Below are 23,750 nucleotides of genomic sequence, written 5' to 3'. Positions count from 1 at the left end.
GTACTGAAGATCACCCAGGATGATCCAATCAGTTTCTAAAAGATCATGGGAATGTAGAATTTACTGAAAATTTACAGAAAACTGGTCTATGAAATTGGCCCTCCATTTAGACCAGATTGTCATCCTGTAGCAACTGAAGATTTGATAACAAGTATGACACTACTCCATATACCTTTTCCTTCTGTACATAGCTGCACATAATCTCCTCTTACTCATCATCATACACAGAGCAAGGCCATGAAGACCGATGAAGAGGGAGACAAATCAGAGTTTGGAAGGAGAAAAAGAACGTCTGTAAAAGGACTCAGACAAAGACCTCACCAAAGTCTGTACCTGTTTCTGTTAAAAGGGAAGGCGATAAACCTACACCCTTTAAGAAGGTCACCTTTCATAATATCTTCATGTTCTCCTAGGGCCAATTATTAGTAAACAGGAATTACTGGTGAGTAAATCAAGCTTGGATATAAGTACGGATGTGGATGTAACAGCAGGCCCCTCAAACAGTGAAAATCACATAGTAACATCTAGAAGAATTTTTTTTAACGAATTCCGCTTGCTTCGTCAAGAGGACAAGTGGAGAAAGGAGAGCCATGAACGAAACAAAACACAAAGGAAAAGTTTTAAAAGAGGAAGAGCAGGACTCATCGCCACAAGGGAAAGATAAAGCCACACCAAAAAGAACTTATAGAGAATGATATGACCTTAAAGGCAATTAATCTTTCCAAACATATTTTAACCACTGAAGAGAAATTACTGTTAGAACTACGATTGACTTTCTGTCCTATCATGGAGTTCAACTATGCACAAACTCGCATAGACCTGTTCTGATTTGTTAGAAAGATACAATTATTGAAGATGCACAAAATATCTCCTAGAAAATGTGGGGCCTCCCTCTAATGAAAAAGTCCTTGATGATTTATCTGTAGGAGATGTTGATTATTCATGGGCATTGGAATCCTTACTAGCAGAAGGTGATTTACAATCTGAAGTCGATATTGACATAAAAGAAACTCTCACCAATAAGGGCATTGACATTAATACACTGAGTGAGAGTGGATTCAAACCCAAATCAAAAATGATTCCCAATACCCCTCATGACAACATTGATATGTTTCACAAGATAATGATTAAGAAAATCATTGCCCATAGTAAACCTACACATAACAGGGAACATAATCTGTCTGCACCACGGGGGAAGCCCCTAGATTGCTAAAATCAGATGAATACATTATCATCAAACCCTCTCCCATGGGTATGGTGGGTAATTTTGTGTTAAAGTGCATGTATGAGAAGAAAGCACACAGGCAGTTGAATCAGGTGGCCTGCTATGAGATAATTTCCCCGAGCATTTATAGGACATTGATCACCAGATACCATAATTTATTTGCTGAATGGAGAAATAGGGGCGTCTGGAATTGGGAGGAATATTCTTTTTATGTAATGACCACCCCAAAACACATTGATTCTACCTTTTGCCCAAAGTCCGTAAGTGTTTGAAGATTCCGCCGGAAGGACCGGTTTTGTCTTCCAATGATGGAACTCTTAGAAAACACAGTCATATACATCAACCATTTCTTTTTTCCTGCACTTTTAGCACTGCCCTTTTCTTGTAGGGACAGCACTGATTTCCAAACTAAACTATACAGGACCTTTATTGGGAGGATAATAACATTATGATTACCATGGATGCGACCTCGTTCTACACCTGTATTGATCATGAATTTGGTGCCAGAGCCTGTGAACATTTATTTTAAAGTAGCCCTCTCAATTTTTATGAACACAATAAGATGTTAACATCTATGATTAGATATTGTTTACAGACGAATATCTTCTTATTTGAAGGAGTCTACTATAGACAAGTAACTGGTATGGCCATGGGTACATGTTTCGCCCCCAGCTTCGCTAATTTGGTGATGGACAGAGTGGGTGGCTTGTTCAGATTCCAATGATGAGTTCCCTAAGCATGTAATTATTTAGACCAGATGCAGTGATGACTTGTTTATTACTTGGCACAGCCCTGAGGAGAAATCACAAAGCTTTATTGACACTCTAAATTACAATCCATATAACTTGAAGTTCACAACCCAGATAAGTGAGGAAGACATTGAGTTTTTGGATATCAAGTTAATAGTGAAAGAGGATAAATTACATATGTATTTATATAGGATGGAAACTACAGGGAATAGTGTTCTATACTATAGCAGTCGTCATCCTAAAATCGTATTCACAGCATCCCATACTGAGAAATGCTGAGAGGCATATGGATATGTAACATTGAGAGGGAATTTAAAAAGGAAAAGACACTGATAGTGAACAGATTTAGGGCAAAGGGCTACTGTAGCAAAACCCTAAGTATTGCAGATCAAAAAGTTGTTTTGGTTGCAAGAACTAAGTTACTGTTCCCTAATGAAAGAAAAACATGTACAAAATGTATACATCTTTTCACCTTTAATAAGAAATCCAACAGAATCAGATCTAGCATAGCCAAACACTGGAGTATACTAAAGAAGGATAATGTAATTGGACCAGATCTGAGTAATAAACCTTCATTTACATACAGAAATCGGAGGTCCCTAGGGGTTAGTCTAATCCAGAGTTATGACTGTAACAACAATATGGAGGGGTGGGGGGAGTTGGATGGACTCGATTAATGTCTTCCATAACTGTGGTCTCTGTAAAGCATGAAAATTCACTTTTAACAATATGGAATATACTTTACCAAGTGGAAAGAAGCCAGATATAGGTCGGTTTTTGCCATAAGCCTCAGAAAAAGGTGTCTATATTCTCATATGGCCGTGTGAACTCAAATATTCAGGGAGCACCATTTTTCAACTTAAAAAATGCTTTTTCGTACTTGAGGGCCGTAAGAGAATGTTGATGCTGCTTATACAGTGGCCAGACATTTTAATCAAATACATCAATGGGACATGTCTAAACTGTCTTTCTTTGGAATTGACAGAATACAAAGAGGACCGAAAGCAGTAAATCAGACCTGAGCATTAAGACAATTAGAATCACTCTACATTTTTGAGGTACAGACCAAACACACTACTGGTTTAAACAAAGATGAGGAACTGGAGGTGCATATAGGATGAATAGCTTATGTAACTAGGTATCTCGATTGCTATTTTGTCCACATTTGAGATATGGAATTGATCTGGTGAGAGAGGAATCATGTTGCTATCCCTATTGTTGTCATATTAGTGTATATTTTGTATCAAAATGTATGCCCCTATTGGCTTTTGTTCTACCAAAAATGGATCACTGTCACTTGTCATATGGCTTATACTTTCTCTTCTCAGTAAAAACTATGCACTTGTTGGACAACATAAAAGTCAGTATTGTGTGAGATATATTCCATGCACACCATGTTGGCTTTAGTCCAACTAGCTCACAGTGTACCATCTGTACCCCAAACCTGACCAGGTATCAAATGAATTGTGCAACCTCAGAACATGACTCCCCAAGGAAATCATGGTAAGAGATCTAGAACCTTTTTGCTCGGTTACTCAGGCATACCCAAAGAGATACACAATAAAAACACATGAAGTTTCAATATTTATTGAAGCATTGTGATTCTTGAGTAAAATATGTCTGCTGCAATAAACAATAGAAGGAAACAGATTAATGTAATCAGCATTAAGAGAATGGTGAGGAAGACAAATAGTTAACGTTTGTGTTGCTACAGAGAATATATACTGTCCTATAAGTACGGTAATATATTGTATTCCTACCTATCTCTACCTATCCTAGTGTTCCTAGGGTAGGTGAATCTGCCAGAATCCCTGTAGGGTGATCTAACTCCCCCGTTACCAGTGGGTGTCATCAGTGTGCCCGTCTTGGTGGACAGCTGGCCAACATGCTTCGCAAGAGGTAAACAGGAATCAGCTGGGCTGAAATTCTGGCATGTGGCGACCTCTCAGTGCCTGCGAAATGCTCCTTCAACTAAACAAGGAAGTGTTATTCCGTTTATATAATAAACATCACTCATGTCGCCATGCCAAAGTCCCATTCAGGCGGCTATTGTTGATTCTATTGTGATAGCTCTGTCGCCGAATAATGTTGTGCAGTGAACTTAACCCTTGTACAGAATGTTCAAGGTATTTGATAACATGCCCACGAAGTGGAAATGTAAGCAAAAGCAATTTCAGAGAATACTATCCTGCACAGGCACGCAATGAAATGCGTGTTAAAAGTCAATGTTCAGTGTTCAAGTTAAGATGTCAAGTTTAAATGTGAAATTGTAACATCGCAGTGTTCTTGCTCGATCCGAATGTGACCACATGACACCCATTCCTTGGACATAAGGAGACTAAAAAACTTTCCACAAACTATGCTAAAATGTAAGGTAAAATATCAATTTTAAACCTACAATCTTAAAAAGCATTGCGCCTTTTACAACAAAAGCATAGTGAAAGCCAAATTATTTAAAGATCAATATAAAAAAGCTAATAAAAAAGGTACAATTTAAAAGCAATTTAGAAAGATAAAAACATGGCCAAATAAAAAAGTCCCGCAGCCCCAAACTGCCAGATTGCTTTTGTGTTCAGAGCAGTAGACAAAACATTGCTGTTCCCAGCAACCGAAGGCGATGTTCCCAAAATGTCTTGCTTTTCTTAAGAGCACTTGGGCAAGACTTCAAAATACCAGGGCACAACGTGAACACGCTTAAAAAAAATAGGATTTACACACTATAGAATACCAAAAGACAATGTAAACAAAACTCAACACTCATTTGCAAAGTAAAGGAGAATATTTATTGCAGGAAGTTCCCATATAGCAAATGGCAATAATATATATATAAAATAAATGCATGTAGTGAATATATATACACAAGAATAAGTCATTAGAACTTGGAATACTTAGTCGGCTGTTGTTTGGCATCATCCTCGCCAGCACAACTGGGGAACCCGTTGACAGTCTCAGGCAGAGGATCTTAACTGGGAATACAAGCGCCTCCTCTCCAAAGCAGCTTGCTGTCACAGCGCTAAGAGGTCACTGTCTTTATACTTTTTACTAACTTCTCTAAGTGTAACATAGGTATGTTGCGTCCTTCTTGACAATGATTGCTTGTTGTTTTGTAAGGTAAAAATAAGCTAGTGGCATTAAGGTGTTTCCATGGAAAGCAACCAGCGTGAAGTGTCTGTATAGTTCAACTTAGCAAAGCAATAGATTTAAGCTGCGACTGCCCATGTTATAAAGAAGACGTCACTCTGTATGATGTCTATTGAAGACAACAAAATGCTACCCAGAGAGTGTATACTTGTGGATGTAGTAGTCATAACATTGTAATCACTGCCAGAGCCCTTTCTAAACTTGCCCTGTTAATTCCAAGCAGTCTCTCTGCAGATTCCTGTGGTGAAACCTTCCACACTTCATTGTATATAGCATACAGAAAGCGCTTTTGATGTGATCTTTGAGGACCTAACAAAAAGTCTTGTAGTCCCATGTCATCAGAAAGAAGGGGCAAGTGTTGTTTCACCTGAGACAATGTTGAGTATCTTAGTCAATCGAGGCACAACTTCCCAACACTGCATGTTGGTACTACCCCCGAGTGTTGTGTCTGCACTTAACATGGGTCGGGCCTGTTGATCCTAAACCCTTTGGTGTTGCCAAGAAAACATGCCAGACATCCGTTAGTGTTTTATAGCCACACTAACCACCCCTCTTGATTGATAAATGAAGAATTGTATGTGCCATTGTGAAGCATGTTGTCTAATGTTTTCTCCATGTAATTTGTGAACCGCTGCTAATTTTCAAATTGTGCAAATGTGGGAATGTGTGGTGCGTTTAAATCTTTTTTATCTTGACCAAACCAAGACAGGATGTTTGCTTACACAGTTTTATTCAGGAAAATCAGTTGGTGTGGTATGAGGCATGCTCTCAATAAAGCCTCGTTCCCCTGTACCTGCCAATCTCTCATTCCACAAATGGATTTTAAATCAACATAGTATTTCCCAAAGTCAACCCCTTTTGTCGACAACTGGGAAATAAAAGATGCAGAGTAAATCAACTTTGCGTCAGTGAGCATATTTTTCTTTACCTTTGAAGGGGTGCGTTTACAATAATAAGACTCGGGGTCAGCTGGATTGTGACCAGAAAAATATGCAAATTTCTAAGCAAATGTTTTTGAGCTACCCCAGGGTGGTGTAGGGCAGTGTTTGTAATGTGCGTAATTAAATACTGCACATGGAGTACTTGCTTTATGCAAGAAGTGGTAATCATAATGTTAAAAACAGAACATTTCATAATTATTATTTGTCGCATCATACATTTCTTCAGTATTAAAAGCATTACAATGCTCTAGGTCATATAGGATTTCATGCACCGTATCAATGACCCAATCATCAGAGATAGTACTAGGAGTGATAACATCATGTAATGGAAGTCTAAATACATATTGAATTTGAAAAGTTTCAGGCAGTCCAAATATATTATATGATACCTTGTCCCAAACAATTCCATCAGGAACCAGAACAGCAGAAATGTTCATTTCACTTATGCAGCACAGACTAAGACTAGAGCAAGTAGCAGGAAGCATTGCCAAGTTGGCTCATAATTCTGCATAACAACATGCCCAGCTGGCATTAAATGTATATCATCATCAAGCCCTGAAGAAGGCTACGTACATTGCGGATCTGTGTGGTCATCTTCAATAGAGTTTGCCCATATCTTATTAGTGAAGTGGAGAGAGGAAAGGAGTTGTCCTAATGGCTAGGGCGTTCGACCTCGGACCTGGGGAACTGGGTTCGAGTCTCGGTAATGACGCTGAACATCCTGTGATTCTGGGCAAATCACTTAATCTCCCTGTGCCTAACAAAAATGAATGTGTGTCCTCATGTAACGTAACTGGTGCTCTGTAAAGCGCTCTCATACCCGATTCGGTTGCGAGTCAAGTTCGCGCTATATAAAACTCTAAAAAAAAAAAAAACATTTTTTAAAAAGTGAGGGATCCTACAGAAATAATGAATATGATTAGGTATGAGTGACATTCCTAGGGTTTTCTGGTTGTTGGATTTACTGAGTGGAGGGCTCCATTGGGATACGTTTCCCTCTCTTGCTCCTTTTTGTATAGCAGAGATTATATGCAAGATTGCATGCATGAAGACGGACATACATTGTTCGGATCACACAAAAAATAATTGTTGAAAATATTTGCTTTAGAAAAGCATTAAGCACTGGAAGCAATTAAAATACCAAACAACTGTTTACATGTGAAAGAAGGGTGAAGTCATTTAGCAAATGAGACGATATGGAGACGTGTAAGTCATAGTCTGTGTATGTTTGTTAAGCTTAAGTGGTGATTTATCAGGATTGAACATATCCTGTGTTTCAACGTATTTTTGGTACTCTCATACTAGGTTGTGTCTAAATTGGTTTTCCACTTGTACCACTCAAAAGCCCTCTGAAGCTCTTTATGCATGGTTGGCACGTAATAAAACCTCACAAATTAATTAAGAAATAGATCCCCACTTGAACACGTTTAAACACGCAGCTTACCTGTACATCCTCAAAAGATGGGACATAGGTTGCTCTCTTGTATGTGTCAGTAACATTCCGTAAGATCTCCACAGAGAAGAGAAGATCACCACTGAGATACGTCTTTCGTGACACCAACTCCAGAAGGCTGCGCACCACCTGTGACATGCCTTCACCAGCTAGCACCCGATGTCCTTTCGCCAAGTGCTCTCTTAACTAGGAAGGATATTAAAAAATTGTTAGACTCCATGTGAAGTAAAATCAACAGGTTATATGCAGCATACAGTATTTTAAGTGATGCACATACAGTCTAAGCTATATTTACTATCATATTTAATTCTGGTTTTACTCCAAATATGGACTACACATCACAAATGGTATTTAGTGGCAAATAAGGACAACCATTTGCAACATTCCTATGCTCCCTCTTGACACCTCATTAGAGCCTACGTAGATGCTGTCCAACAAGTGTTGTACAAAGGTTAATTTCCTGTATCCCTCCTTCACAGTACAAACATGAGTACTATCTGAAGGAGGTGGATTGGTCGCTTAATGTCATAAAAGACTTTATATGTTCTTTACAACCTTACCCAACTTGGCCGCAGCAAGACCAGATGGACACAGTCTGGACAGAAAAGACAGAAAGGACAGAAAAGAGAAGGCCCCACATACGCAGGGCGTAACAACAATGCTAAAGACAGGAGCCAAAAGAGCTCTGATTGGATGGGAAGCCCATGGTCCCAGAATCATCACCGTGACCTTCCGCACAAAGAAAAAGAGGCTCAACAACATGAATGTTATCCAGTGCTATGCACCTACAAATGACAACAAAGAAGAAGAAAAATAACAGTTTTACTACAGAATCCAGTCCATCCTGGAGAAATTCTTTGAGAGAGACATCACCATACTGATGAGGGACCTCAATGTCAAGTTTGACAGCGGCAACATTGGTTTCCAAGAAGTCAAGGGTAACCATGGCCTTGGCAACATGAACGAGAATGGTGAAAGGCTTGCAGATCATCGTGCCCTGAACAGTGTGGTGATAGGGGGTAGTGCACTCCCACACAAAAAAATACACAAGGCACCATGGCTGTCACCAGGCCATTCAACAGAGAATCAGATCGACAATGTCTGCATTGCCAAAAAGCTCTGGAGGAGTCTGCTGGATGTGAGAGTAATCAGAGGAATGGATGTGGCATCAGATTATCACCATGTCGTGGCCAGGCGAAAGCAAAAGTTGAAGATGCATGGATGAAACCGACAAACCAATGACAGGGACATAACACCATACTCCTCAAAGATGCACTGAAATGGACTGAATGCTTCAGTCAAACTCAGTAACAAGGTTCAAGTCGCGCAAGAGCTAGAGGATGACAGAGACCCAGTAGAGAGTCAGTGGGAGAAGATCAAAGAAACAGTGACACCAACCTGCCAGGAAGAGCTGGGTCCAAAGAAAAACCAGCATAAAGAATGGATCCCCATTGAGACTCTCCCAAAATCCAAGATAAAAAAGAAAAGAAAGCTGCAGTCAACACCAGCCGAACAACAGCAGAAAAAATTAAAGCTCAAGGCGAATAAACCAAAATCAACAAGGAAGCAAAAAGAAGCTGAAGAGCAGACCAGTAAAGATTCACCGATGGTCTTGCCACAGAAGCCCAGGAAGAAGCAAGCCATGGAAACTTGAAGGAACTCTATGACATAACAAGGAAACTCTCTGCAGATACAGGAAGCCAAGAAAGAACTTTTAAAGACAAAGCTGGGAAGAAAATCATGATAACGAAGGCAAACAACGAACACGGTCCGAACACTTTGAAGAACTGCTAAAACCACCCATGTTGCAGTCTGCACCAGACATACTGCCAGCTGACAAGGACTTGTCACTTGAATGCAGTAGACCAACCAAGGAAGAAATGTGGCAAGCCATCAAGCATCTGAGAAATGGGAAGGCAGCAGGACCTGTCAACATTCCTGCAGAGGCACTGAAGGCAGACATTGAAACATCAGTAGACATGGCGTCTGCAAACATAGATTCTTCACAGACCAAATTGAGACACTGCTCATCATCATTGAACAGTCAATAAAAAAGTGGAACTCCTCATTCTATATCAACTTCATCGACTATGAGAAGGTATTCAACAGTGTGGACAGAAGACCATTTTGAAACTCCTCAGCCACTATGGTGAGCCAGATAAAATTGTAAGAATCATCAGGAACTCTTGGGAGCGAATGACCTCAAGGATAGTCCATGTAGGACAACTCATGGAAGCCTTCCAATTGAGGACTGGAGTCTGCCAGGATTGTTTGCTCTAGCCTTTTCCCTTCCTGCTGGCCATGGAGTGGATTATGAAGACATCCACAGCAAGGAGAATAAATGGGATCCAGGGGACACCTTGAATGCAGCTCAACGACCTGGACTTTGCAGATGAACTTGCTCTACTCTACCACATCAATCTGCAGATGCAAGAGAAAACCAACAATGTGGCAGCCACATCAGCACAACTTGCCTCAACATCCACAGAGGAAAAAACAAGATCCCGAAGGCTAACATGGCTAGCACAATTGCAATCACTCTTGCAGGCAATGCACTGTAAGAAGTTGAACCTTCACCTACCTGGGAAGTGTAATAGACAAGCAGGGCAGCACAGATGCCGACGTCAAGGCAGGAATTTGCAAACCAGGAGCACCTTTATTCACCTAACGCTGCAACCAAGATCACACTTTTTAACACCAACATAAAATTGGTCCCTCTGAATGGAGCAGAAACTTGGAGGACAACAGTGATCACCACCAACAAAGTCCAGATATTCATCAACACCTGTCTGAAGAAATTCCTACAAATCCGCTGGCCAAACACCTTCAGCAACGACCTATAGCAGCAGACGTTCCAACTCCCTGCTCATGAAGAAATCTTGTAAAGACGCTGGCGCTGGATAGATCATACTCTCCGCCACCTCGCATCAAACACCACAAAGCAAACCCTGACCTGAAAACCTCAAGAGAAAAGGAAAAGAGGAAGGCCAAGAAATACCCAGTGCTGACGCCTCGAAGCTGATAGCAAGGAGATAGTTTACACCTAGAGTCTGATTGAAAGAAAAGTCCAGGATAGAGATGGCCGGAGAGTCCTGGTTGATGGCTATACGCCAGAAGGGGTAGTAGGCATCAGTAAGTACCTTTTGGACTTGCATAAATGGGTTCTTTGAGTGCTACGTAACTGCAAGTCCGTAGCAGGTGCTACGTACATACGTTTATCTGTAGCAGCAGTCCCTCACAAGAGAAAATTCACTGAGCAGCAAGCCTGCACATAAATAACCATGTTATTCAAGCTGCATCACTAGGCGTGAGATATATTTACACGTGTATCAACAGTAGTTTTGTGCGGTAGTCACAAGCGAGAATAAACAAAGATGCTGTCCCACAGAAATATGTGTCTCGAAGCAGCAATAATTAGAACCTGTGCTCAGAAGAGATACTGCATGCAGCGGTTGCCATGCAAATGCACTAACACCTTAATCATAGTGCCTCGAAAATGCAGACCCGCTGCAGTGTGAGCTATCTGAACATATTATAAGTGGTGCTCACTACAGGAGCTGCTGCCCTGCACCTACATTAACACTTGTTAGTGCTAGCGTTTTCAAACTGCAGCCTCGTGGCTTTAGGCACTAATATAAATACAATCTGCAGTGCTGACAAGAGGGACTGCACGAGCCGTTGCAATATGCATACATAAACCTGATTTTGACAGTGGCGTGAATCTGGGGACCCTTGTTGTAGGACGGGTTTTATAAACATAAGTGGTACTCACAAGAGGACTGCACGGTGCAGTTTCCACATACATACATAGAAACCTGTCACAGTGCCTAGAATCTGCTGGACCGGTTAATCACTATACGCTCTCACACACAAATGAATAGTAGTAGTGTGAGGTACCCACAAGAATGATTGCACAGAGCAGTTGTTCTGTGCTTACATAAAACTTGTTATTGTAACTGTAATTGTATTTATATAGTGCTTACTACCCCTTACAAGGCATCAATAAGCTTTTTCGGCCAGTAGTATACTACTCTGGAGCCAAAAAGGATTAGTGGTGAATTAGTATAGGGAAATATGAAGTTAATTTGAGCAGTGGACATGTTAGTCTGCTATTTAGATTGAAAAGGATAGTGGAGGGATAGAAGAGGGAAGGGTTCGCATTTATTCATAGTGCTTAGGAGGTGTAGGCCTTCGGCAGTTAACACTACACCCAAACACGCAGCTATCAGAGTGTGAGCGTTTGATAATCACAAGAGAGGCTGCCTAGACACACATAAATAACATATCCACTGTGCCTTGGAGCTCTAGCCTCCATCTCCACCAGCACACCCCTCCCCCACCCGGTCTGCAAAGGCGTTCGTCTTGTGCATAGTGATTCGAAGCAGCAGGCCAGAGGCATCAGGAGCTATGTATAAACATATCAATAGCAGTAGAGAGGGATACAAGAGGGACGGGCCGGCACCGAGTGGCTGGCCCGAGCGTGACATACGTAAAGACCTGCCATACATAATGCAGCTGGCACCAATTGGTACGCTTAGCAAAGGAGAAGCCTGGGAATTAACCAAAAGGGCCCGGGGTTCTTTAGTCTGTTTTCATTTGGTTCAAAAACATTGCAAACAAAATGGCACAAAAAAATTAAATAAACAAGATTTTAATAAGTGTACGAATAGCAAAGGGTAATACACACTGGCAGCTGAGCCAAATGGGAGAAGGGCTAAGCAGGACATGCGCGCATGAAAATGAGCAGAGGAGCTGTGCCTACTGGTGCGGTTCTGCAATTTGAGAATCAATAACAGATAAATGTTACACTAGCAGCTCTAGGTCACGATTTTACATTCAGACATAATTTGAAAAGGGCCTTCTAATTTACTGCTAGTCATCTCATAGAAGAGACATAATAGAGGCCAGGCCTCTAACTCAGTGAGGTAGCATAATGTGGGTGGTGGGGCACTGTAAGTAAGTAAGTAAGTAAGTGCTTTATTGTATAGTTAATAAAAACCATTACAAAATATAAATATGACGATATGTTAAAACACAAAGAATTTACACTACCGTACATATGATAAAAGCTAAAATGAAGATAAAAACAGATGTCTTTCTACTGTAGAAGTAACATATTTCAAGTTCAGCAATTTGCTAATGTTTTTTGCTTTTTCTCAAAGTGTTCAATGAATTTGATTGTCCTGCAGATGAATTGTGGGTCTACTGTACATAGGGTTTGTATGACAGCGGACCGACATGTACGTGTTCCATACTCCTTGAATTTGTTTTTCAACCAATTCCGACGTTCCTGTATAAGAGCCGGGTATATACAAATCAGGTGGATGAAATCTTGCCTTGCTGCGCCACATAACCCGCACCCTTCACTTTCTTGGGGCTTCCACTTTGGTTGCTCAGTGTTAGTTGGCAGATTACCCAGCCTTATGTTAAGGTATTTGCGTTTGATAAAAGGCGAAAATGCAAGGTCCAAGAAGAGCGCCGGGATTCGTTTTTTGTAGGAATGGATTGTCATCCAGGCATGTGACCGGCGGCTAAAAGCTGTTTTGTCGTCCAGCAATGAGTGTCTCATGGCTGCCTTCCTGACCAACTGTTTGAATGAAGGTACTGGGAGCTTAGATTCCCAGAGGCCGGCCAGATTTGTTGACTCTATTGACGTTTTGAAGTACTTGGCGTGATTTAAGTTTGGATTTTTGGAGATAGTTTCCCACACTGGTGGGGCTCTGGAAAATTATGAAGTCTGTGTGTATATAGATATCTATATATATCTATATACACACACACACACAATTTTCGTATAGTCATCACAGCTGCTGGAGTACTGTTGCATGTTACTATTAGCATCATCTGCAAGGAGACTCCTGGGATACTCCATACGCCTTCTGAAAACACTATGTGTTGGTTGTTGATGTAAAGTTCGGTCAGGTCTTTCTGAGGAATACGTTTAATTAGATTATGTGTTGTTGCTCTTCTGCCCTCCACCCAACATCCAGCACTGTAGATCTCATGTGGTAATCAATCCATGTGAAGGACTAAAGAGCGTGTGGACATATTAATAAATAAGTACCTCACCATACGAATACATCCTTAGGGACAAGTGTTTGCCTATGAGAAATTGCATTGTGGTAATTTTATCCCAAGGTAAATTAATTAAATTGAGGCATGCATATGATATTTCTATAGCGTGAACTTAGCTAAAAGGCAGTAGAGTGCTGTACATGGTCAAAGACATGCATAACATCAACAAGTAAGAAGAAATGGAGCTGTGTGGAGAGTGTGATGGAGTGCTCTTTCAAGAGGTGAGTATTCAACTCTTTCCTAAATTGGAGCAGCATTCGGCTCTCCTGATGGATACAGGGATCTTGTTACAAATCTTGGGTGAATAGATGGAAAAGACCTGGTGGCTTGTATTTTCCTTTTTGACACTTATTAGACTGCAGGACAAACCCAGAGTGTCCTGGCTACGGCTGTGCCAAGAACCACCACAGATGGCTAGCTTGTCTGCAAAATAAGTGTTGGTGCTGAAAAGGATAGCTTTGTAAACGATGCATAAAGTTTTGGAGATGGTGTGGTCCGGCAATTGGAGTCAAAGGAGTTTCATCATGATGGGAGTAAGTGATCATATTTCTTTAGGGGTTGGATGAGACGTACTGCAGCATGTATGATGCCCGAATTGGGGTGCCAGTCTGGCATCTGGAAGGCCATGAAGAAGCAAATTATCACCAACCAGATGAAAGAGTATTAGAGCTTGAACAGTAGCTTTGAAGTTGCTTTCAGAAATAGCTTGACTACCTTTAGAAGAGATAGCTGGTACCAGGAGCGTTTTTCATGTATTTATTTTTGCAATGTGTTCCTTGAGGGTGAATGTGAGTCCAGGGTGGATCTAACTGACTTGGCATTCGGTAAAAGTTTAGGTTCGGAGTCATCAAATGTCATTGAGCCAGGTTTGTACTTTATCGTGTTTATTGTCCTTGGCAAATAATAGGAATTCTGTCTTGGGTGAAATTTAGGAAGGCACTGGAAATCCAGACCAGGATGCTGTGCAAGCAGTGACTGAAGTCTTGGATGTCTGAAGCAGAGGAGACTTTCAAGTAGAGTTGTGTATCATCAGCACATTAGGGAAACTTGATGCTGTTATCTGTGAGTAGAGCACCAAGCGACTCCATGTATACAAGTTGAAGATGACAGGAGACAGTATGAAGCCCTGTGGTACTCCACAGGTGATAAGGATCTTTGTGACGTGTAAACGCCCATGCGAAAAAACTGATATTGGTTGAAAAGGTAAGAGGGGAACCAGTGAAGGACATTGCTGGTGAACCACAAGCAAAACTTTAGGGTGTGTATGAGGACTGAATGTTCTACTGTGCCAAAGGCAGTTGACAGATCCAGCAATATCAGAAGGCAAGAATCATTTTTATCTATGGTCAAGACAGCATACTCTATGCCAGTGGTTTTTAACCTGTGGTCCGTGAACCCCTGGGTTCCGCGACGGTTCATCAAGTGTCTGAGACTACTTATAAGAATAAATAAGGTTAGCAAATTAATAAGGTATGCATACATAAAAATGGGAAACTGAGATTTTAAAAAGCTCTTTAAATGTGAAGGCATTTGAGATTAGATGCTAAAAAATTGTTATTTTGATTTGTGGGAGCAGCGTAAGGACAACAAACGGAATCTGAATGGCATCAACGGACGCACTGGTATGCACGGAGAAAAAAAGAGCATATATTAGGAGCAAAAAAGGCAACATTATTTTCTAGAGCCTAACATATCACTTCACCTTTTAGAACTAAAAATACATTTTGAAAGGTTCCTGCATTCCCATTAAATTGTCGACTTTTGCATTTTTTTTGTGAAGTAAGTAAAATATTTAATAATTTGTGTACTGGATTGAAGTATAAACTTTTTTTTAATTTCTGTGTACTGGTTGAGGCTCATGCCATAGCAGTTGTGTAGGCAGGGGTCCCCAGCTTCCAGCAGTGATTCAGTGGGGCGCCACAGAATTCAAAAGATTAAGAACTGCATGTGTATAGTAGCAGGTTTCTTTGCTGGGGCATGATCTGAAGCTAGACTAGTAGTAGTGCAGGAGATTATTAGCAATGAAGTGTTCCTGGATTTGAACAGATTGCATTTTCAATGATCTCGCCAATGGATGGTAAGAGAGCAGTGGGCCAAAAGTTGGCATGGTCATTAAGGTGTAGTGTAGATTACTTTAGGAATGGGAACATCTGGCCTGTTTTGAGAGCTTCGGGAAAGATGCTTTGCATAAGCGAGCATTACCAAGATAAGAAGGGGTAAGAATGCATCTTCAAAGAGAGCTTGTATAAAGATCAGCAGTAAGACATCTTCATAAGCAGCCACAACTTCAGAGTATACCTCACGCAATTGAGTTTCCAAGGTGGTACTGAGGTATAACATGGAACCCAGGTTATCACAACAGATTTCACCACATATTGCCTTTTGCGACCTCTGATCATATGCAGATTTAAGCAGATATTACCTGGTGGCACGTGCACAAGGAAAACTTGCAGGTGTGTAGTATTACTGCACAACTTGGAATACCAGGATCGTGGACAAAATGTGTTTATGCCCTATCCAAGCATTTCCAACCTAATTATAATGATGGCCTCAGTACTTCAAGTGCTTCGTACAACCCACCCCATCCTCTAATCTCCCTCCTAGCCAATATGTACTATGGCACAGAAGATGGACTCTAGTAAGTCTGACAAAGCAAATCAAGTAAAAGATGATATGGGAGCAGAATAAGCCAAACATCTTTGAAGTTAAAGCAATATGTGCCTGATCCACTTGTCTAATGGTAGCTCATCACATTCTAGGGCTTATGACCAACCCATGAAAGAAATATTTCAATATCTGTATTACCTCAACTAAGAAATACCTCAAAGTGCCACCACCTATTGAAATATCCTTTCTTTCCCTCTGCCGTTGCCACTGGAAAGAGGTGTGGCGCCGCGGCCAGGGTGACTGACTCTGGAAACTGGGGTTCACGGTTTGATCCCCGGCGCTGGTGGCAGATTAGCCCAGCACCATGTGACTCTGGGCAATAGCTTACTTAATCTTCCCGATGGCCCCCAGCACCTAGAGACCCTTACGGGTGATTGTTTGCGTTTTACAAATGTGAATTATTATTATTACTACAGAAAACTTACCCCTCCTTCTTTCTAAGCAAATATCCTTCAATCTGTACCAGGCAAGCTCTCGTCCATCGGTCAGATATCACCCTCCCTATTGGGTTGAGAAAGCTGTTTTCCATTCATTTCTCCATAAAACACCCCACTTTATATTTCGTGTTACAGTCCCGTCTCTCCCCACAGGATGCCATCAATGCTTTACTCCTCACGCTTTTCTCTTCCCTCCTATTATGCACCACTTCTACATAATGCACAGCCTACTCTTCAACGCCCGCAAATACTTTCACATAATGTTAATCCTCCCCCAGCACACCCAACAAAGAACCCAGCTGTGATACAACACAAAAAAACTGCCATTGAGTCCATTACACTCAATTCATACCCAGATGAGTCATTCTTCAAAACATAAATGACAGAATGCAGCAGAAAAGTGTTCTTTCACTCCTTCGTCTTAATTTCACAAAGCATTTCAAGTGACTGCAGAGTTTCTGCCAGCCCAACACCTTCACTGCCTGCAGCTGGGGCTACAAAAATAGAGTGAGATCATTATAAGGAAAGAACAGGGGGAGGAGAGAGATGTCATACAATGAGGAAGAGGAAGAAGTGGAATAGAGAGGCAAATAGGGAGCAAAAGAGCAAAGGAGAACACGATGAGTAAGAAGAGAAGCAGGAGAAGGTGAAAAGGTAATGTGGTGGACATGCAAGAAGACAGCGAGACAGCCCTCTTGCGACAGAGAGGGCAGGCTAGAAAAACCTGCTAGAAAATGTAGGCGCAACTTAAACTGTTACAGAAGATCATAAAACGATAGAGAGGAATGTCGGGGTGGAAGGAACAAATGATGATTCTACATGAACTAGAAACATAAGGAGAGAAGGGGGAGGGACATGGCATGTATACGTTTTTGTGGGAGGCACACAATGTTTGCCGAAGCCCAAAACAGATATCGTTTTGTTTTTCAAAACTGCAGGGCATATATTCAGTTAACTGTGGAGTGCTTTGCAAATCGCCCGCTTGTTCCGGGCCAGTTGTAGATTAACCCTTTGATTGCCGGGGTGGCTGTGACCTCTGTGCCAGATACTTTTTCCAATATTTCCCGTGAGCTTGTATAAGCAATCCAAGGTATGTTCCTTTGACATTTGTGCCTGTGCCCATGACGTACATATGTCACAAGCGGTTATTGAGTACTTTTTCTGAAGTAGAAATACTTCAAGAGGGCAGTCAAGGGGTTAATGAAGCAAGCTGGTACTGGATCACTGTACACAGATCGGCAGACAAAAGATGTTCTGTCAACTGTGTCTGCCTTGATACCAAAATGCTGACTACACTGTATCTGGAGCTTTTCACTAACATGCAAGTTATTCGCTAAATTTGATTTGGCTGTATGTTACACAATTATGAATAATTAACGATAGTGATTAAACCCATAAGGGCCTTGAACTTTTATATGATCTGAGGCGTCCCTTAAACACTGGCATATGCTGAGAATGGACTATTAAAGAAGTAGAGAGAAGCAATGGGGAGAGAGAGCACCAAATATGTCAAGCTTCGGACTCTGTGGGTCCCCAAAGTCAAATCCTCTTTTTTCTTTTTTTTTTTTATAAATACAAGGACGTTTGATATGTTTGTAAATAGAGTATTTGGTTGGCGCTGGTGCAGATAAAAAAGAAAAGGCTATTTACATCTAATTGCAGTTCACCAGCTTTGATCTCTTTCAAAACATTTGTTTCTCTTGATAAGTATGCATCATCAGGTTGGAAACACTTGCTGATATCATTGCATTACAGTTTTAGAACTACATTATCTCGGTAGACTGACCGCATTGTTTGTGCCTTTTCACAGAAAGCGTTAGGCCGGGTCTCCAGATTTCCTTGGGTTCTTGACATGGACAGTGTTGGGAAGTGGGACTAGTGTCCGGGTCGCCGTACAGTGAGTCAGATTTTTCAGAACAGCTGGCCACACCTGCTTCTCAACCCTCCCGTCAGACTCCCGGAAGAAATTCACGGTCTAGGCATGTGTACACTTTACAATGTAAGTGGAATATTGAAGGCTGAGCTGCTTTGGCTGTTTTCTCCATTGTGCTATGAGCTATTTCTGCAGGTGTGGTGCAATTTTGAAAAACAAAATACAGAGACATGGATTTGTTAGGGTGAAAAGTTGCCGGAACTGTTGCATATAATATTCGGAAGAAATCTGGCATGAGTTTTCAGGACAATTTTGAGCTTTCAGAATTGAGTGAAATGCTTATCAGATGAGGTTAAATCTTCAATGACTATGCTTACATTAATTAAGGCCATGACAGCTAGCTGGCTGATCTATTCAATAATGTGAAAACTGGAGCCATAATTCTGGCCAGCACTGCGTTAAATTCTCCTACTGGCGCTAGGCCACTTACTGGATAAAAAGGACAATGTTGCATTTATAGATAATCCTAGTACAAAAATTCTGGCCTTTAAAAGTACATGGGTAATACACCACTGAGGGAGGGATATGCAATGCTTCTCTGAGTATATAGTCACAGCATCACTAGTCCATCGCCGCACACATAGTTGTGAATCATTTCCTTTCCTTACCGAGTGGTGCAGGCTTGCAGGTTCTATTTAAAAATCAGCCAGTGTATAGGTTGGGCACAGGGTGTTGACAATAGGATGGTGGCTACAACTTATTATGTAGATACATTTCTAGCTCTTAACTTTAAGGGTACCCCAAGGCTTTTTCTGATGCGGCTCCTACTTCGCTTGGGCTTCTAGTGTTTGCTTCTCTTGCTCTGGGTTTGTCCCACTTATTCTTAAGACAGTTGCAATTTCTACCTTTTTGAAGAAGCCTAATTCATATAGTTTTATTTTGGTCAACTTTTGTCCCATCAAGCATTTGCCTTCTCTTGGTAAAATTATTGGAAAAAAGTCATACAGTCAATCAATTGCAGATACACAGGGACCAAAAGACTCTCCTCCCATTCAATCTGCTGGGGAATACTGACCCCACGTGGTACTTAAAATTGCTTCAGGAAATGGACAATGTACTTTATATTGTGGATGATAGGTCAGAAATCAGCATAGGATGGGGCGGAGGGGTCACACGCAAATGCAAAGAAATCTCTCTCTCTGGACACTCACCCAATGTACCCTCATGGAAGCTTCAAAACCCTCCACCCATTGCTAATATCTTGTGGGTGCCCCAGGGGTCCGCTTGTCTGTCAGTATTTTAAATTTGCACATTGAAGTACAAGGGGGTCTGATTGTAGAGGTGGTCTTCAGATTTTTCAGTGTGCTCTTGAGACCCAACTCTGTGACAGGGTGTCACCCACGTTAGATATTCGCTGTTTGAAGAGTCGCCTCTGTCATCTGGGAATCGGAAAACTAGAGGCTCCTTTAAAATTCAATCCAGCAGAACAAAAGTTTTTCTTACGAGTCTCCGCTAGTTTACCTTGAAGGCTCATGTTTGCATGAGGAAGGGAGAAAACTCTTCCAACAAATCAGCCAGATCGTCAGGCGTTTGTGCTGTGCACTATGCTGTCTTTTTGTTAAAATGTTATTCAGGAACGCCCAATTTAATTTGTCTTCGCAAGCACACTCAAATCTTTACTTCTGTAGATTATTTTCATTCTGATATTCAGTCATTATTGTTACCATATTTGCATGGCGCAAATACAATGTTGGTAGGTGTTCTGAACCTTGCCACTGAAAAGCCAGATGTCTTGTGGCTGGAACCCACGGGTAGGATACTAGAACAGAACCTCTTATCCAACCATTATTACTTTAGCGGTGGCCTCCAATGGCTCATTGCCTAAACCAATCCCCAACTACAGTGTAACACACAGAGAATTATTTCAAAGATGTACATTTTATTATTTATCTTTTTTCATATATAGAAAATAGAACAAGGTGAGAGTGTAGGCCGGATGCCAGAGTGTCTTCGAGTCTCCATCTAACGTTCAACTTCGGAACAGATATTTTGTGAATAGACATCAACAAAAGAGATATGAAAGATGCATACATGATTACAACCATAGCCTCTAACGGGAACCCATAGAGGAAATACCAGTAGATCGCTAGATGGTAACACCATCATTGGGTCCTTGCGGAATTAGAGGCCCCGCTCATCTTATAACAATAAGAAGGAGTTGGTCGAATTCAAAGCATAACATTAGCAGTGATAATAACAAGATAACCCCCCACCCGCCCCATATGAGATTTATATGACTCTACTTTTGGTCCTGATGAAGGTGGCGCAGTAGATGGTCCACTGAAACATGCGGAAACCAGCAACATACAAATGGGGAATTCCTCTCAGAGACATTCACAATGGAATAAATTGATTGGGTACGACTGTACCATTAAAAATAACCTGATTAGTCTCTGACAATAAATTCTTCAGAAAAGTTCTTTGAGGATCTCCTACAGGATGGTTCTGTCTTGTGTATAAATGATAGTATGAGTGTGATGGTATGATAGGTGAGAATGCAGGTGTGTAGTTTTAGTGTGGGGTTACCTTTGAATTTTATGTTCGTTATTTGAATCTAAAAACTTGAGACTTATCATATTGTGGACATGGCTATTCATAATCTGGCAATTTCCCATGTACTTGTGCAATAATGATACGTAATTGTAAATAGTGTGTTTTATGAATAAGTAACTGAAGTGTATTTTGGTATATACTTTATTTTAATAAAGTGGGATGAAAACTGTGTATATATGAAAAAAGAAAAATAATAAAATGCACATCTTTGAAATAATTCTCTGTGTGTTACACTGTGGTTGTGGATTGGTTTAGGCAATGAGCCATAGGAGGCCACAGCTAAAGTAATATAGGTTGGTTAAAGAGGTTCTGTTATAGTATTTGGTGTTTCCCCCTCCTCTTGGACCTAAACATATATAGGGGTACCTTTTTCTCAATTGTGGCCCACAGGTAGGATGACATCTTTCCAATTCTCAGGCAAGTACATTGGCTTCCTTTGGACTAATGGGTCCTGTTCAGCCACCCTACCTGGCAGCTTAACTGCTGATCGCAGGGGATTTGAGTGATTTGATTAGATTTGCAGCTTGTGAGACAGTTACCCGTGTGGGTGTCCTGGTGTTGAGAATCAGCTGGGGTCCACGTAGTGGTCTTTGGAAGAGCCTCTCTTCGTTTTGACACACTGGATCTTAATGTGTGGGTAGATTCTACAGCAGAGAGGAAGAAGAGCGAGGAGGAAAGGCAGCACTCAATATAGACAATCTAGACAAACAGGTTTCAAAGAACTTCCTAACAAGCAGTACTTCAGGAGAAAGGTTCAAGAGCATAGTGGCTGAGGAATGTGTGTGAAGCACACACATTTGCCAAACATATCTAGTTGACAGACACATACTCTGGGAGTGCCACTGAGGCCCCCTTTTCTCTGGTACATCATGCTCTGACACAGTATCAAGATGTGCTCCATGAGAAGAGAAGTGATCTGAGATTAGGAAAGCTACTCTGATGCATGATGCGTGCTGCACTAGAAGCCTCTGGAGCCATGAGGTTGTCATGGTGGAGTGTCATGACTTCAGATTCTCGTGACAATCTGATCAGGAGCAGGAACGTCTCTGAGAGATTGGAGTCCGGAATCACACCAATGACCTCGATCACAACTGATGTAGTTGGAGAGAATTTTGGATAGTTCACTGAGAACACTGAATAGGTTTAGAATGACTATGGCTTGACTTGAGACACTGCTAACTCAATTGATAAAACGCTGCCAAGCGACTGTCTACAATAAGAAAGAGGCAATCAGCGGAGACAAAATCCTTATGTCAACGGAAGAACAGAAGAGCCAGGGTAGGCCACACATTCCAAGGTTTTCCGACTGAGGACTGAGTGGTTCATCCAACAGTCAGAGCTTTATTAATCAGGTACTGTTGCCATCTAACTACTTGTGAAGCTGCCATAACTCCATCACCCGTGAAGATACTGATTCTGTACGTCTTTACACTGACTGGGGTACTGACTGTCTCTATAGTTGTGGGGACTTCATCCCTTATCATCATTGAATTTGGTTTTTTTCTGTGTTTTATTGTCTTTGTTGCTGTAGGGGATATCAGTGTAAAATATCTGGATATATTGGGAGTGATTCTGAGCCCCAGATGACATTGAGAGCCTCATAGACTAAAAATGAATTACGTTTCTGCCTGTTGTCAGCTTGGCCTCAATCCTTTGAACTGTTGTTTCTTTTTGTATTATGGGAAAAAGGAAATCAGTTGCACACTTGTTTTCATCTAAATAGTGACCTCTAACTACCAGTATAGCTAGCTTCCTTAGAAACGCGGTGGGTGCGCTGAATACAGGAATTGAAAGCATGGACGAAAGGTTGGTGGACACCAGGAAAGCACTTTCATCAGTACAAGTTTTGGGAACTAATTGGGTTGGTATGTCTGTATGCTTAGGGATTTGCAAAGGTTTCTTCCAATCCGTATATACTCAATGACAAACTAGTAATCAATACTAGCAATCCTCCTACTTATAGTACAGAAATTGTAGACTCGCCACTACCCAAAGAGAAGAAGGCGATTGGGCTGTTGGCTAACGCACACATTGCAAAGCCCCTAATTAATGCTAAAGTTACCTCTCCCACTTGCTGTTGATGTTAATGCACTCTCATCCAACAGAACCCATAGGGCTGAAGTTTTGCTCCCAAAATTGATACATGGTGTAAACCGTGTATTTTACTGTTACTAAGGAGGTGGAAGTAGTCTTTGCAAAATTCCCGGAAATAAATTATAGAGTATTGATGTGCCATTTAAGTTATTAATTGAACAAGTTATTAATCGAGCAAGGGCCTGTGAGGGTTGAGCCGAATAGCCTGGTGGCTTTGAGTCCCCCATACACCAATGTTGATCCAAAACGAGAAGCCACCGGGTAGGGAACACTGCAGCAAAAGGGGTCACCTAACCAGAAGCCAGGGTACCACCAAAATCATTGGGCAGTCTGCTTCTACTTAAGGAGTTTCCATCTATATAGCGGCCCATCCAAGGCAGAAGCCTACGGGGGGAACCCTGATGAGCTTTTAATGGGCATACAGGAGATAAGAGAGAATAGGGCAGGTAATCGCCCTAAGAGAATTACAAATTGAGGCATGG

The 23,750-nt window shown here is 41.3% G+C and overlaps 1 protein-coding gene across 8 annotated transcripts in view; it reads right to left on the bottom strand.

Moving 5' to 3' along the window:
* ADGRB2 (adhesion G protein-coupled receptor B2) overlaps window positions 1-23,750 on the bottom strand; it is a 1,096,893-nt gene that overhangs the window by 376,821 nt on the left and 696,322 nt on the right. For all 8 annotated transcript variants that reach the window (XM_085648478.1, XM_085648471.1, XM_085648472.1 and 5 more), the window contains one exon: window positions 7,501-7,695. In XM_085648478.1, coding sequence (XP_085504604.1) covers window positions 7,501-7,695 — 195 coding nt within the window. The remainder of the gene's footprint in view (window positions 1-7,500; window positions 7,696-23,750) is intronic.

Source organism: Triturus cristatus, chromosome 3_2 (genome assembly GCF_964204655.1).
Source record: "Triturus cristatus chromosome 3_2, aTriCri1.1, whole genome shotgun sequence".
NCBI lineage: Eukaryota > Metazoa > Chordata > Amphibia > Caudata > Salamandridae > Triturus > Triturus cristatus.
Note: the sequence above shows the minus strand (reverse complement) of the source record. Positions and strands in the feature narration are given on the sequence as shown.